Source organism: Sinocyclocheilus grahami, unplaced genomic scaffold (genome assembly GCF_001515645.1).
Source record: "Sinocyclocheilus grahami isolate Dianchi unplaced genomic scaffold, SAMN03320097.WGS_v1.1 scaffold341.1, whole genome shotgun sequence".
Lineage (NCBI taxonomy): Eukaryota > Metazoa > Chordata > Actinopteri > Cypriniformes > Cyprinidae > Sinocyclocheilus > Sinocyclocheilus grahami.
The window spans coordinates 1079508-1096154 of record NW_015505520.1 but is presented as its reverse complement, the minus strand read 5'-3'; the positions used below and the strand labels follow the sequence as shown (position 1 = coordinate 1096154).

The window sequence follows — 16647 nt, the reverse complement described above, 5'->3', positions numbered from 1 at the left end:
AGAGAGAAACATCATGTGGTTTCAACGACAGGATGGAACACAAAGTGGCCTATTTGTCAAAGTTTCCTAAAGGTTCATTGTTGTAGCATATCATTATAGAACAAAAACAGACCACCACAACTAATCAAAACTAAGTGTAAAAAATTAAGAATACATATGTAATGCAAAGTTTGTAAAATATCATTATTCAGATGGTTAGTCTGTCATTTTTATTTCAGCTAAGTACGTCTGGCCTTTTTTATAACCTCTTGTTTTCCTATTTGAATGATTTTTATGCTCCATTCAATTTGTTATCACAAACATTTTTTTTCTAAAGTGCATAATCTAGCTATGCTTAGCTATAATCTAAGCATAATCTTAAGCAAGTTAACTTCTAATTTCCTTTAAAATAAATGTTAGAATTTGACAAATCCTAAAAAATGTACCATTAACTGGCAGTCCCACTTTTTTTAACCAAGACCTGAAAAAGACATTTCCAATTTAAAGGGGTGATGACATGAGAAACCAAATTTGCCTTGATCTTCTGGCATATAAGAGGTCTTTGTACCATTAAAACTTCCTGCAAGTTTCATAGTTTAAGACGTCCTCCCCATTATAAACGAAGCATTTATTTAATCAAGCTCCAAATACTGCTCGTTGTGGATCCTATGGGGCATTGAGACGTCACCTAGCACCAGTTGTTTGCATATGACCGCCTCCAGCGCAAGACAACTACGCCTAATTCTGCATAATTGCATCGTTGTCACGCCCACAGGTGTTCAGTCGATGTGCAGCGAGTGGGTCTGAAGAAGTAGCTGTTTACAATAAGATTGCAATGCCACACAGATGTGCAGTTGCAGGCTGTGGAAAAACAACATGTTTGAATATGTTGCTGAAGGATCCAGACGTCAGGGAAAAATGGATTCAGTTTATTTTTTCGAACGTCCCAGTCATGTCAGTGTTAATTTACGCACGTGTTCACTACATTTCACGGACGACTGTTTTGAGAACAAATCACAGTATGACTGTTTGAATATGTTGCTGAAGGATCCAGACGTCAGGGAAAAATGGATTCAGTTTATTTTTTCGAACGTCCCAGTCATGTCAGTGTTAATTTACGCACGTGTTCACTACATTTCATGGACGACTGTTTTGAGAACAAATCACAGTATGATGCTGGCTTTGCCAGAACACTTTTGCTCAAAGATCAGGCCGTGCCGACTATTCTGGACCCAACAACGCCGCCGCAAACTATAAGTAATGTATTTCATGTAAAAACTACTTTTTAAAATGTTAATTGCAGTTTAATTCATAATGAATAATCACAGTGTTTTTACTTAGTTTACTTGCATATTGTTTTCAGAGTCCCTCACGTTCAGGCCCCGTGTTAAAAGACATTAGCCAATCATAACAGTGGGCGGTTACACTGAACTCTTAAAGGGGAAATCCCCTCAAAACCGAATGTTTGACTCAGAGGATGAGAAACAGTGTGGAAAAAGGTCATAAATCACTACATTTTTTAAGTTTTTATCCAAAAAACTATAGCAATATTATAACTGCACATAAGGGAACATAATAAAACAAACCAAAAAACCCATGTCATGACCTCTTTAAATTGTTGTAAATGTTGAATGCTTTAGAGCACATAGCTACCTAAGGTTGGTCCCTTTTGAAAGCAGACCCTTATTTTAGAGGTGAAAAATGTTTATAAAAGTACATTTAAAAAAAGTTTATGAAATTGTACATATCTACATTTTTATATTGTACATAAACTATATACTTTATAAAACATGTTGCACTCTAAAACTGCTATAAAATCAAAGTCATAAATCTAAACAATTAGTGTTCCAAATGTGAGGTTGATATCGGAAAGAAAAAAAAAAGCTTTCAGGTTGAATTTGTTTAAACTTTTCTACAATAACCTGTAAGCTCCACTGGCGATCCATACAGCATATGAATGAACCCACTTCTCACATGACTGCAGCAATCAAAATCATATATATCCATACTATTCACAGAATTCATGAAGTAGACATTATATGTAGAAGTTATATAGGAAGTATGGCAATATTTTATTTGATTTCAACCTCCAACATGCACAACATGGACACATAAAGGACATGCGGACAAAATTGTAAACTCAGACATAAATGGAGAATCTATTGATATTTCTTCATATACTAAACATTTTTAGAGCTTTTTTTTCTCAAAAAACTTTGACACAAATTCATAAACTACTTTTGCTCATTTCAATCAATATATACAGAAACTAGATTCTCAAGGTTTTGAAATGATACATACTGTACAGTAGTTTGTTAAGATTAGTTTAGGTTTAGAATAAAATTGTATTGTTATAAATATATAATAACAAACCTTCCACCAGTGGGTTTAAAGTATGGTGTCAAAATGTGTCCGCAATAAAGGGGTCTGCTTGGTTAACCAATGAAAGGCAACTCTGCCATCTCACAACATCTACCAATCAGCTCAAACAACATTTTCCTTTTGGTGGCCTGTCTCTCATTCTTCACAATGAGCAAATGCTTAGAAAAGATGCATGCTGTCAGTGCAATCATCCTTGCTTTTTGTAAGTGCAATCATCCTTGCTTCATCTTCTTCTCAAATATATTGTTTATTTCATGACATTTGTTATGTACTTTTTAAATTCAGGTTGCTTTATAGCCCAAGCTATTAACCAACCAAAACCTGTGCAACAAGCCAAAATTGGAGCCAGTGTGACAATAGAATGTCATTTTCTCAAAAAAGATTTTAATCTCATTGTGTGGTACAAGCAACTATTAGTAAAGAACCCGCAGCACATAGCAATGTCCTATCATAGGAACAATGTCCATTTTCTAAAAGGTTTTGATGATGGATGCCTCAGTGTGACAACAGGGAACTAATCATCTAAACATATTCAGAATGACACAAGAGAATGTAACAACTTACTATTGTGGCGTAAATAAGTTCACAGCATTGTATTTCAGTCCTGGAAGGTTTTTGATGATAACAAGTATTAAGTTGTATCACTGCAAAGCTTTGAACTCGTTCAGTCGATTATCTAAACAATGAACTGTTATATTTTGGATACATTTTTAAGGAAAACATTCAAATATGAGGAGAATTCTACAGCAAACTCATTTAAAACCTGTTCATTTTGGTGATAACATCATTTTGCAGTGTACAGTTCAATTTATGGAGGGATGTGCACAAAATGTCTACGCAAAGCTCAGGAGAATCCATGTCTAGAATTATAGATGGCCACAAAGATGCTTATTTTAAAATGGCAGCTACACAAACATTACATAATGTTTATAACTTCACAATGAGGATCCTCACACTCCCTGATACTGGTACCTACTACTGTGCCATGGATGCAGATGGAGAAATAATCATTGGACATGGAACTAAACTGACTATCGCTGACATGGGTAATATTCAGAGCATTGATTTTATTGAATGTTCATGAATGCTGTGCTGGTACTTTAAAAACATAACTATGTGCAATACGTGCTTAATTATTATAATCATAGTCAAACAACATAAAAAACAGAGACACTCTGCAGATAAGTGCATTCTTATCTGTATTTGTTATGCTTTATTAATAGTTGCCTAATATTTGTTTAATATTAATAGTTGTCTAATCACAGATTTTCCTCACGTCTATACTGAAAGCTCACTGAATTGAGACATCCTCCTCTATCCAAGTAAGTCTATTTCATCTAATTGTCTAAGTAAGTGTAATTTGAAATACTTCCCAAGAACATCTACTGTCTAGATTGTTGCTATATTATATTCATGTTGATGAGAAAGTGAATGTTCAGAACTTGCAAATCACAATTATTCAAAATAGCTGTTCTGGGTGAAGTACTGTATATTCTATTACATTTTGATCTTTTTCGTTTTACGGTCATATTTTGTATGTTTATACAATAATAAAGTAATGACTTATTTACTGATGAAATATTAGGCTTGTTGCATCTTTTAAACACTTGCATTGTTCTCATGTGAAGGTAAAGCATATATTCTCATTGTTATTTCTGCTTCCTCTAATAGATTTTGCTTGGACATTCACTAAATTAGATGCCCACATCAGAAAAATCACAAAATTAGTTGGTTACGAGAATGTTTCCTGCACAATACAAAATACCACCCTAGAGGTTCAGCATGTTCTGGGCTTAAATACCCTTGTTATTTGTGTGATTAGTGTGTGTGAAAATTGTACTGTCAAACATGTTTATTCATTGGTTTAATGTAGTTTTAAAGCGTGTTTGTGTCCCGAAGAACATCTATCCAATCCCCACTCTGTTATGGAATAAATATATGAGTTGAGAACATTTTAATCTCTGAAATGTGTATGCATTTCTCATTTCTGCCTAATTCAGATATTAAACCTAATTTGCAAGACATGAGTTTGAAAAAAAGTACATGCCACGGTAGTTTTGTACTTCTCTGAGAACCAGAAACAAACATGGTTTGACATTGGACATTTTATTTCTAATATGGAAACAGTTGTAAGGTCAAAAATTATCAAAGATTTCTGCTTTCCTGTCCCAAACCTATCTTCAGTAACAAAAGGGCCATTTGGAATTCCTGAAGGCACAGAGGTGCTGATAGTGATCAATGCCTGTAGGCCAACATGTGTATACACCGGGGGTCTGCTAATTGTCACACCTTTTGCCCAGTGGGTGAAGTTATAATCTGCTGATTGGTCAGTTTGAATGTCTCACATTTGGTTTTTAGTCACATGGTCAAGGAAGGGATAAAAGAGGACTGTAACTGTTGCTCTGTGTCTTTTCTTGGCTGCCTCTCTTCTTGGGTCTCTGCCCTCTCTCCCTCTTTTTCTTCCTCTCTCTATCTCTTTCTCTCAGGTAATATTTTACATGTTGGGTACAATTAACTATGCTTTACCATCCTTCATCTATTTTGTAACCAATTCAAGTGTAACCATAACAAAATATTGTTATTAAACCATTTCAATTATTAATTATGTGCTAACTAGTCTTGATTCAAGGTTCATCTTAAAGTGTTACCTATTGCAATACAATAGTCACACAATAGCAACGCTCTCCCACATATGTAGCTATTCTAACTGCGCTTATTTCCGTCGTTGGTATAAGTGGCAGTGGGTGGTAATAGATTAGAAATGTACAGTTTTATACCATCGTGCTGATAACGTTTCTTTAGTCATTCGGCAATCCTACAGCCTGAACCACCGTAGGAAAACCATCCTTACACAGTCATGAAAAAAACATTACGTTGCATGACACAAAAGTTAATAGGTTAAAATTATGTCTTTGTTTATCATCCTTTGTTACATATTATGGATGATCAAAAGCTGATTTCCTCAACAGACCTGGTCTTCTGGTCGGGATTGTCTATCTCGGAAAGCAATGGCAGATGGAGAACAGCCATCTTTTGAAATTCTTTTTGAATTCATGCAGTACCAAAAAGTAATCGTGGCAATAGTAATTAAAAGAAGGAATGTTCTAACGATGGAAAGAATTACAAAAGTCATCATCTGTTCTGCTAAGTCAGCACCTGAAATAGACAAAATTATGGATATAATGTAAACACACCATAAAAGTGCTACTTTTTAAACCATTCATTCTTGAAGAACATACCTATAATGTCCAGTTTGGTGTCATTCCAAAACAGCATCTCCCCACATGCAGCAACAGTGCAGTTGTAAGTCCCAGAATCAGAAAGTTTCAGGTCTTTCTTAGAGAAGCTGTAAACGCATCTACGTGCTCTAAAACCAGCTTCAGAGCTCCACTCACACTGACCAATACTCGTTCCATGTGCGGCAATAAATGTTGAGCGAGATTTTTCTGATTCCTGTATGATCCAGTACACACTGTTGTTTCCCACACATTTCTTATTTAAAACTGTGCAGGTAAGACTCACTGAATCTCCACGATGTGATGGAATTAAAGCAGGTTGTTTTATAACAGTGTAGCTTTTCAACCCTGCATGAAAAATTCCATTATTGAGTGAGTTTTATGTAAGATGTATAGAATACCCATGTACATTGCATTCCAATATTGCACTTAAAAGTTATAGCATAGCTTTACCACCACTATAAACTCTTAAACATAAAGGTTCTTTATTGGCATTGACAGTTCCATGAAGTGCTTTTAACATCTATGGAACCTTTTCCCTTCCACAAAAGGTTCTTTAGATTATTTACAAGAAGAAAAAAGGGTTCTTTTAAGAACTGTTCACTGAAAGGTTCTGTTGGGAACCCAAATAGTTATTATATTGCATTTCTGCCAAAACACCCTTTTGAAACCTCAAAATAACTCAATATTATTCCTCAAATATTATAAATAACTCTACAATTACTCAAAATTATAATTACCTTCAACTATCAATTCTGTCCCTTCGACAAATTCCATTACATTGGAATAAGCACTTCCACAGTAGTACGTAGCAGAGTCTGAGAGTTGTATGTTTCTTATCACCAAATGATGCACACCCTTGTCATTCAGCACAGAGAAGCGTGAACTATTCTGGAAATTATGGTAAAACCGGGCTTTGTTGTCATACTTGTAAATGGTGGAGATGAGCCTGGGATTCTGTCCAAGTTTATGCTTGTACCATGAGAAGTGCATGGCCATTTGGCTTTGGTAAGAGCAAGACATATTAATGGTTTCTCCCAGTTTGACAAACACAGGTGGGTTATTTAGGTGCGATGCAGTAAGGCCTAAACAAAAATATTAAAAGTAACAAGCAAAAAATTGTTTAGCTTAAATTAATGTAAATACAGTTTAGTTCTGACATAAAAGACAGTTCAACTCACCGATTAAAAAGAGAAGCAAAAATCCGAAGTTTATCATATCTGGATGGATTTATCCTAAACTAGAAAGAAACAGGTGAGCAATGACAAAACGAACATCACCAGAGATGCAATGAATGATGTGAGCAACCAGTAGGATGTGTTTGTCAAAAAGTGCTGTACCATATATTTTTTTTTCCACTGATCTTTTCTTTCAGAGATGATTTCATAATCTACTTTTAATTTCTCAGACAAATAACTGCACATAGGTACAGCACCTACCATCAGTAAATACCTTTATATATGCAGTTTTTAAAAGAAGTATGTTTAAGGAATATTATTTCTAAAAACATAGACAAAGGCAGTGTGCTAGTTGTGGTTTTCTGCTGGTCATGTGGTAACTTGACCTTCTTAAGTTCTAAGTAAGTGTTTCTTGACTGCATACATAGCAGATGAAGGGAAATCAACACGTGATCATAAAACTGTGCAGTCATCAAAATTGCAGTCTGATTTTTTTAGTGAAGAAAGCAGACAGTGTAAATGTGTCAAATCTCTCTCGACAGGTGGGAGACAGGTAATGAAGGATGGACTGAACTCAATTCTGTGATGACCACAACAAAATCACAACGACATGCTCTATGCCAGGGCTGTCCAAACTCGGTCCTGGAGGGCCGGTGTCCTGCAGAGTTTAGCTCCAACTTGCCTCAACACACCTGACTGGAAGATTCTATGCCTAGTAAGAGCTTCATTAGCTGGTTCAGGTGTGTTTAATTAGGGTTGGAGCTAAACTCTGCAGGACACCGGCCCTCCAGGACCGAGTTTGGACAGCCTTGCTCTACACCAATAGCCTTGTGGCTTCACAGGTACACATCACATATTACTGTGTAGTATAGTTTATTTGGGTGAATTGACTTCAAATAACTCAAAAAGACACTTGACAAAATTCCTTCTATCTTTTGAAATACCTGAAACATCATCACTTGAGTAATGCAAATTTCTGCACGGCACCTGCAATGTCTGACAGCTTCATAGTACAAGGGTATGAAAGGCTATATAATATCATAATGTGGAAGGTTTTAATATGCTAAATAACTCATACACTTCAAGTCTTTATTTATTGCGCAAACAGGAGTGTTACACCACTGCAAAATGAAACAGAAATAACAAATAAAGGTGTTTATCATCTGTCTTTCTTTAATACTCATAACATTCATTTGCAATAATGCTTTTATCTAATCTGTGGTTTATTAGAATAAAATGATTTAATTTGAACAGATCAGGGCCCGTATTCACAAAACATTTTATCTTACCACTAAGAGTTCTCCTAAATAGCAGCAAAAGTTTTTAGCTAAGAGTTTTCTCTTAAAACCTATTCGCAAAGCTGCTGAGACAAACTTTTACTAAGGAATAGAGAGAAGTCTTAAGCTCAGAGTAAAGGGCGGGGTTGACCTCGTTGCTGTGGATGATGTAAGCATGCTTACTAACTATGCACACAGTGATTGGCTGATTGTCTTCATCAGAGATTTATTCATAGAAATATTGTAGAGTGCAAAATTACGTTGCCATATTCAAATAAAGGTTTAAAAATAAAAAATGTTAATTGCCACATTCGAATAAAGATTTAAAAATGCAGTATAAGTGCCAGAAATACAGAAGATACAGATGTTGTGTATTCTGCTACTAGATAGTCCAACAATGGCACACAGTCAAATACTGTAGCCTACTAAGGTTTAAAAGCCATAAGTTCATCAATACTCTAATATTTATATGCTATTACTAATGCCATACATTTTAATTGTATGTGAGCTCTGCAATGTTTAGTATTTTCGATGCAATAAAAGTTGTGAAGATCAAATGCATTTGAAAGTTCAGACCCTGACAGGAAGAAGCTGTTCAGTGTAGAATGAGACGTGCTGATGGGAACTTCAGCGGACCAGATTACACAGCTGTAAATATATACACTGAAACACAGCTCTACAAATTCTTACAATTATTATTAACTATATGCACACATTTCACGACAATGTAGTACTTTGTGAGCAGCAGCCGTATAGCCTGATCATTATGAATAATGATATTATTACTTAAGATAAATTTAAAGAAAATACTATTAAAACAATATTTAAATTTAATTGTGTAAACTATGTTTAAAAAAAATCACATAAAGGCTTTCTTAAATGTCTGTGTGCACCTGTTAGCATATGAGAGCATCACAGTTTGACTGTTTTCCACCCACCAGACTGACCCCCAGCTCATCACTCACAGCCCTCACTGCAGCTCAACCACACAAACACATCACACAACACGCCTTTCACACTACTTTGAGTCTAGACCAATAGCCTTGTGGCTTGACAGGTACACATCACATCAGCTTCATAGTACAAACTGTGAAAGGCTATATAATATGATAATGTGGAAGGTCTGTATGTCCTAAAAAGTTTAAACTCCAATTTCTTGTTTTAAACTACTAGTGGCCTCATGTCTGTTTTTTTGTCTTCTGTTCGCTTCTCATTGTTTTCTTTTGCACGTGTCTCATCTCTTGTAAAATATTTCAGATTTATTATAACTGAAGGAAAGTCCAGTGCAAAGCTCCTTAAGAAAAGTACAAATAAAATTAGAATAAAATTAAGAAACCTGTTAGTGATATAAAAGGACACAGACCTTTAACTTTAGCACCATCAGCCATATTTTTTTTATTTTATTTTTTGTTTATTTTTTATCGTGTTTTTATACGGGGTTTGTTTTTGTTTTTTCGTGTTATAGTGGTTTTATAAGGAAGCAAGATGATATGGAATGGACAGTTTTATTCCTGTTGTGGACGGCGTTTAATTTGGCGCAAACTTTGAGTGAGATGAAGAGTTGGGCTGCCTATTCAGCCTAATCCAGCGCGTATCTAGTGCAGCATAGATTTTCTCCTGCAATGGAATACTTTTCAAGCTAATGAACCTCCTTTGGATTTTACTTTTCCTGATCTCAGCTGTTTTGCCGAACAGTCAATTGGAAAAGGTAAACCTTCTGGCGAGTTGCCTTTCAAGCCAAGGAAGCGAGGTAAGCGCGGTGGAGTACGCCAAAGACTGAGAAAACAGTCTCTTTCCCACATCCCTCTACCTTCTATCATCCTATCAAATGCACAATCTCTCCTTGATAAAATTGATGACTTGCAAGCTCATGTACGATTTCAACATGAATTCTGAGATGCGTGTTTATTAGCGATCACTGAAACATGGCTCTCGGAATGAGATTTGGACAACGAAGTGGCCATCGACGGGTTTGGTGTGCCTGTGCGTCTCGATAGAGATGCAAGTGTGACTGGTATGTCACGAGGTGGGGGGAGGGGGTTGTTTATATGTGAATCCCAGATATTGTAAAAATGTTCAGGTCAGAGAAAGACTGTGCACTAGTAGTCTCAGCCTCAGACATCACGCCCACGGACCGTTGGCTAAACGTCTGATGCATATGGGACACAAAAGTGGAAACACTTCAGGAGTGTCGAAGTCGTCATCGGATTGGTTGAATTCTACAGGATTTCCGGGAGACGTGCATGTCACGTTCTTTAATGTTCCGTCTGGAAACAAAGGTGCCGTGATGCCAAACCCCCTCACGAAAGAAGAAAGCCGTAGTGTTTACAACTGTGACGACGAGCGCTTATCAGGATCAACTAAACGCTGGAGTTTCAAAAGTATGTGAAATATTTAAAGTTCGCGGCATAGAATCTTTAAAATACGTCAGAGAGTTTTACACACCGGTCTGTTATTGTGGCGACATTTCCACGCCCCAAAACGTGACGCTGAACGAAACGAACTGTGATTGGTTGTTTGACATGTTGGTCAAATGGCCTCATGGGCGGGCCTTGGCCAATGAAAGCTGCCATGGATTCCAGACCTTCAGCCGTCAGTCTGAAGGTCTGGCTACGTGAGACTAGTGCACTAGAGACGTTGAATTGCTGTCCATGTCTTTGCGTCCTACCTACTTCCCCCGCGAGTTTCCACAAATATTTGTTATGGTTGTATACATTCATCCAACAGCAAATGGGGATAGAGATTCAGAATCTATTTTGCGAGAAACTCAGAGACTGCAGTCTATATCTCCCGATGCTCCGATTTTAGTCCTCGGGGATTTTAATCACTGTCCGCTGGAAAGAACTTTAAGGGATTTTGATCAGTATGTTAAATGCCCGACCAGACAGAACAAGATTTTGGATCCGTATTATGGGTCTGTTAGAGGGGCATACAAAGCTCTCCCCCTTTCCCTGCTGGGAGGGGCTGACCATAACTGTGTTCAACTCATCCCGAAATATCGTACTGCCCTGAGGAGGACTAAACCAATTATTAAACGTGTGAAAGACTGGAATGATGAGTCCATTTTGTGCCTACAGGGGTGTTATGACTGTACAGACTGGGAAACATTCAAGGAGTCCTGCACCAATATTGATGAACTTACTGACGTTCAGGGGCGTGTCTACGTGGTGGCCAGGGGTGGCACCAGCCCCCCCTGAAATTTGGCTGGCCACCCCAGGTGCCCCCCCTACCAGATGTCTTGCGATAGGCTTGTTTTTAGTAAATTTCTAACTGCATCTGGCAGTGGCGGATCCTGGCATGTGTAGGCAGCTGCCTAGGGCCCCTTTCTTCCCTTCTTTATACTTAATTTTAGGCAGTTTCTATAGGGTGATCTTAATGACAATTTCGAGAGCGCATAATGTTACGCGATCCATGTGTGCGAGGACGAATCTCTCCACTCCCAAGCGGATTTCCTTCACTCACACAAAACTGGACGTGTGCTTTTAAATATTGTTCTTTTATGAATTGGTTCTGCTCTGTCACTCTTTGTTTAGTGAGTGTACACGATGTATTATAGCATATATCATTCTGCAAACACAACCCCCCTGGGATGGCATGAAAACTATCGCAGGCATAAAGAACAATTGAAATCTGAAGGTGACACTGAAAAGACAGACTTGTGACAGCCAGTTTGCACAAAAGTTTAATGAGTTTTATTTGAGGTTTGAAACTCACAAGTGGAGAAATGACATTTTACAGAGAAAAATTTATTTATGTGATGATGGTCCTGCTCCTTTTGATGTATGTGATGTGGTTAATATGTTCAAACACTCTAAAGCTAAGAAAAGCCCTGGTCCTGATAATATATGTAGTCATCTGCTTATTTCTTGTGCAGAGCAGCTGGGCTCTATTTTTTATTATATTTTCCAGTTGTCACTCAATCTTCAGAGAGTGCCAAACATTTGGAAACACTCTACAGTTATTCCAGTTCCTAAACATAATCATCCACAAGAGTTAAATAATTTCAGGCCTTTTGCTTTGACTTCTTTAGTTATTAAGTGTTTTGTAAGATTAATTAAAAAAGAACTCATCACAAAAACAGGGAATCTTCTAGACCCTTTACAGTTTGCAGATAGGGCCGGTTGAGTGGTAGAGGATGCCACTGCACCTTTGCTAAATTTGATTTTTAAACACTTAGAAGGAAGTAAAACATGCCAGAATTGTATTCGTGGATTTTTCATCTGCATTTAATACGATTCAACACCACATTTTAGTTGACAAGGTTTTAACTTTTGGTCTTGATCTTAATAGAGTTGGGTGGATTTTTTATTTTTTTAATAGATAGAACACAGCGAGTAAGGGTGAATGGGCATTTGTCTGAGAAGATGTCATCATCAGTGGGGTCTCCTCAGGGAAGTGTCCTTTCTCCCCTTCTTTACATTCTTAATACTGACGATTGTCGTAGTCAACATGATAACAGGTTTATTTTAAAATACGCAGATGAGTCTGTTTTAGTTAGTCTTCTTCATTCTGATGAAAATGATCACGGTCCTGTAGTCAATGATTTTGTTCATTGGTGTGATAGAGCGTTCTTGCAACTAAATGTTGCAAAGACAAAATAAATGCTCATTGATTTTAGACATAAATCCTGTTATTCAGAATACTGTTATTAAGGATCAATAGAAGTTGCGGAATCTTAAGTATCTTGGCAGTGTGATTGATCATTTGAAATTTGTAGCCAATGCGGAGATGATTGGTAAGAGAGCACAACAACGACTATATTGTCTTCGCAAATTGTCAAGATTTCATGTGGAATAGACTCTTATGTCCCTTTTCTATAAATCTTACATTGAGTCCATTTTAACATTTTCTGTAATATGCTGGTATGGCAATCTTAGTGTTAAGGCTAAAAATGCTTTGTCCAGAATAATAAAGGTCAGCAGTAAAATTTTAGGTACTGAGCAGAGTAGTCTTACTGACCTATATAATAGACAGGTGATGCGGAAAGCCAATTTTATTTTATCGGCCAGTGATCATCCCCTGTACTCTGAATTTGAGTTTTTACCTTCTGGTTTGCGGCTTAGATTTCCTTTAGTGAAGAGTAATTGTTACAGATGCTCATGTCACGGTTCCACTAGTAGCACATGTAGACATGAACAATACCGGAAACTGAACTAAAAACAGGGAACACTATTTAAACACATGACAAGACGAGGGGATGACGAGACATACCTGGGATCAATGGAAATAAACAGGGAACACCTGGAATTAAATCAACATAATCAGGACAGGTAATAGTGAAGGTTAGTGGCTATTTTTATTTTTATTTTTGGTGGGGTGGGTGAAGTTGTAAATTGTATTATTAGGCTTGTGTTTTTTTTTTTTGTGTGCTTTTTATGTTTGTCTGTATGTCTTGCTGCAAAAATAATTGCACTTGGGGGACATGAATAACGTTGAATGAATGAATGAATGAATGAATGAATGAATGAATGAATGAATTCATCCACACACATCTGTTAGCTATCAACAGTGCATCTGAAATGGTAAATGTTGGTCCTTTAGTGGTGCAAAGCATTCAGCACATGTTTTAGAAGCATTATGCATTAGCATTTGTGATTTAAAGACTTCATGTCATCACTCCCTAATCTAAGCCCACCCACCATCCAGCCAAGTGTTTTTGTAGACAAAAGAAGGGTGCTGGCTATGATTTTGAAAACCACTAGAGGGCTGTAGTGAGGAACGGTAATTGCTCAGATTTTCTAATACATTTTAACTTTAAACTGCATATGAGAAGGGTTTAATAGCGAGTAAAATAATACATATGTTCTGCATACTTCATTTGACTTGCAAAGTGCATAAGCAAGCCTACTGTACAGGCTTTGGATAGGTCCAACACCCATCACTAAGTGTAACATCATATATAGTCCAGCAGATGTGCAACCTATTTTAGAAAATAGACAATAGGTTTCTCAAAGCAGATGTTTAACAATTTCATTTATATGCAATATAAAAATATGGATTACAAACAATGAGCTGAAAATACAACAGATGGCCAAGCACGTATTGTAGATATTAATAGACATGTCTAAATAAATATATCTCCAAAAAACTCCAAGCCTCCTTCCAAATGTACAATAACAGCCTACTACACTTCTCATTTATAAACATTGTACATGCTTACACACACACACAAATTTAGTTGTAATAATATCATTAATATATATTATTAATTTCACTAAGATATATCACATTTAGTTAATGCTTCCATTTGCTAAACTAATTCATCCAGAAAGTAGCAAACATTTTCAGAGCACTGAAAAAAACACCAGCTAAACATTATAGTGCAATGAGGCCTTCATCAGAGCATATTTTGCTTTGCAGCTATATCACATACGGGCCTGACCACCCTGACTGGCCTTTTCATTGATAGGTCTACCATAGTTTGGCTGTTGCAAAAGCCACTCCTCCTTATATATAAAACATTGATATCGCCCACTTAATTTCCTTTTCAGCTCTGTTTTGACTCAGTGCAGAAATGTTACATATTTCAGCTGCAGCTTTATTGCTCTTTGGGACAGGTAAGAATTATTTTCCACTGTGAACTACAATACTATGATAAGTAACACTTTATACATTTAAAATGAGGTGATATTGAAATGGGGAGACACTTATTTTAAAATTAATGATATTGTTTTTTGGTGTGCTATTGTTTTAGTTTTCTTGTTTAATGATTTTCAGGTTTTCTCCGAGTTATGTTTTCTACAGCAAGCATTCAGACTCATCCAGGACAAAGTATCACTATGTGGTGTCCACACAATATCCATGTTGCTGGAAATCTGTACTGGTTCAAACAATCAGACGGTGCTGTACCCATTACTATTGTGCACATGTTATACACCGAAATTCTTCAGAAGGTTGAGCCAAATTATTTCAACAATTTCACAAATGATTGCATCGTCATGGATCAGTTCAGCAAAAGCACCACCCTAACAATTAAGCAAGTGAAAATTTCTGATTCTGGCTTCTACTTTTGTGGAGCTACAGGTTATCACATGACATTTGGCAATGGAACCAGGCTTGAAGTAAAAGGTAATCTTTTTCAACCTCTCTCACTATACTCTAATTTTTATATACTGTTTATATCTCTTTTTTTCTCACTTTGTCATTAACAGCACATGTTGAAAAACACCACAATTTAAATACTATTGTAAATGCCACAATGGTAAATGACTTGCCAACTGTTTTCATATCAGAGAAAAATTTCACAGGAACATCAAAAAAGGGTATGTTATTTTACTTTCAATATTAAAGTTAAAACTGTAGGTGTTTAGTTTATGAATGTTCGTGTTTAATCTCTCTAATCAAATTATGGAGGAAAATAAATACACAAAATGTGATCTTTGTAGCATCGCTTAAAAGGTTTCATTAAAATTATATCCACTCTTTTACAGATCATGAGCAATCACCCGTGTCTACTGAGGAGTGTTCTAGAGACATCTATTTCAAACTGACCCTCCTATTTGGTGGAATAATTTTTTTTACATGTATCGTTCCTCTTATTTTGGCGATTATCAGGGAACACAGAAGACAGAAGCATAAAAAAGGTAAACTCTTTTCACATGGTTAAAAAGATCAAGTTAAATCACAAATGTGGAATGAACATAAAAAATGGCTTTAGACATCATTTTCAAATCTCTCATTATCTTAAGAGCAACTGATTGTCTTTTTCTCTGCTTTGTGACAGTCGCTGAATGTAAAGCACAACAGCATGAGGACAAGGTAAATTACACAGACTTATTTTACTCCAAGGGCTAAGAAAAACTATTTAAAGACAATCCCAGTTTCACCATAGACATGAAAACAAGCAAAGCTTTGTTTTATACCAGATCACACTTTCTTTTTTTATTATAAATAACAAAATATTTAATTATTTTATAAATTAATTACTGCTCTACCTCTTCTATGAGTCATTAATTACTGTTATATGAGGGTTTTTGTATTGTATTGTGTGTGTGGTATCAACTATTATCTTATGATTCTGATTGAACAAAACGTGAATAGTTGCATTTTCTACTTTTTGCTGTAGAATTTATTTTTGGAGGCTAAGGAAAAGGAAAACAGTATCAAAGGCTCCAGAATAAAAATAAAAGTTGTTATATGACCACCTGGATTAGAATCTTGACATATACATGTTTGTACTTCTTTGCAGGAAAATGATTCAGTAGAATATGCTGCTGTGTATTTCTCAAACAAAAGACCCAAAACAGGAGGACGACATACTGAGGACCCAACTGCTGTGTACACTGATAATACTTGAAACATAAAACAAACTCAAACATATTATTAATTTATTACCTATGGTTTATTTTTAACAGCTAAATATTATACCTGTTTAAAGAAATTTAATTATTGAGGCGGTCAGAGAACTGTATTTTCTTTGCATTGCTGTACATAATGGTGAAGTTTATTAAAATCGCGTTGCAGTTTACTTCGACTCCTGATATTAATTCAATCTGACTCTAGATCACAAAGTCCTTGAATTTATATTCCAAATAAACATCAGTGTTTTATATTGAATCTCAATTTGGATGCAGCTTAAAGTGTCACACTGGCCAT

The 16647-nt window shown here is 36.2% G+C and overlaps 2 protein-coding genes across 3 annotated transcripts; one reads left to right on the top strand and one right to left on the bottom strand.

Annotated features, from left to right (window-relative positions):
- Positions 1–5323: 5323 nt before the first annotated feature.
- On the bottom strand, positions 5324–13180 carry LOC107603125 (uncharacterized). The gene is made up of 6 exons (XM_016295839.1): positions 13097–13180; positions 6779–6837; positions 6338–6682; positions 5884–5945; positions 5601–5814; positions 5324–5517 (listed from the first exon to the last, which is right to left on the bottom strand). Exons 2-6 carry the CDS (start codon positions 6813–6815, stop codon positions 5324–5326), a joined length of 852 nt encoding a protein of 283 aa, XP_016151325.1. The 5' UTR covers positions 6816–6837; positions 13097–13180.
- A 1367-nt stretch (positions 13181–14547) lies between these two features.
- Positions 14548–16437, top strand: LOC107603140 (uncharacterized). Of its 2 annotated transcripts, none has more exons than XM_016295853.1 (6): positions 14548–14609; positions 14770–15120; positions 15204–15314; positions 15483–15635; positions 15776–15810; positions 16241–16437. In XM_016295853.1, exons 1-6 carry the CDS (start codon positions 14567–14569, stop codon positions 16346–16348), a joined length of 801 nt encoding a protein of 266 aa, XP_016151339.1. In that variant the 5' UTR covers positions 14548–14566; the 3' UTR covers positions 16349–16437. The 2 variants fall into 2 exon arrangements, with proteins under 2 accessions (XP_016151339.1, XP_016151341.1); XM_016295855.1 differs by having other exon boundaries at positions 14562–14609; positions 14782–15120.
- The last annotated feature ends 210 nt before the right edge of the window (positions 16438–16647 follow it).

What these genes read in the sequence shown, in the direction of transcription:
- LOC107603125 (XM_016295839.1), bottom strand. Translation starts at nt 6,815, where the DNA reads ATGATAAACTTCGGATTTTTGCTTCTCTTTTTAATCG. An exon ending in CATCACATCGTGGAGATTCA is followed by an intron (nt 5,815 to 5,883) that starts GTGAGTCTTACC and finishes TGGATCATACAG; the next exon opens with GAATCAGAAAAATCTCGCTC. An exon ending in CACCAAACTGGACATTATAG is followed by an intron (nt 5,518 to 5,600) that starts GTATGTTCTTCA and finishes TGTCTATTTCAG; the next exon opens with GTGCTGACTTAGCAGAACAG.
- LOC107603140 (XM_016295853.1), top strand. Translation starts at nt 14,567, where the DNA reads ATGTTACATATTTCAGCTGCAGCTTTATTGCTCTTTGGGACAG. An exon ending in TTTATTGCTCTTTGGGACAG is followed by an intron (nt 14,610 to 14,769) that starts GTAAGAATTATT and finishes AATGATTTTCAG; the next exon opens with GTTTTCTCCGAGTTATGTTT. An exon ending in AACCAGGCTTGAAGTAAAAG is followed by an intron (nt 15,121 to 15,203) that starts GTAATCTTTTTC and finishes TGTCATTAACAG; the next exon opens with CACATGTTGAAAAACACCAC.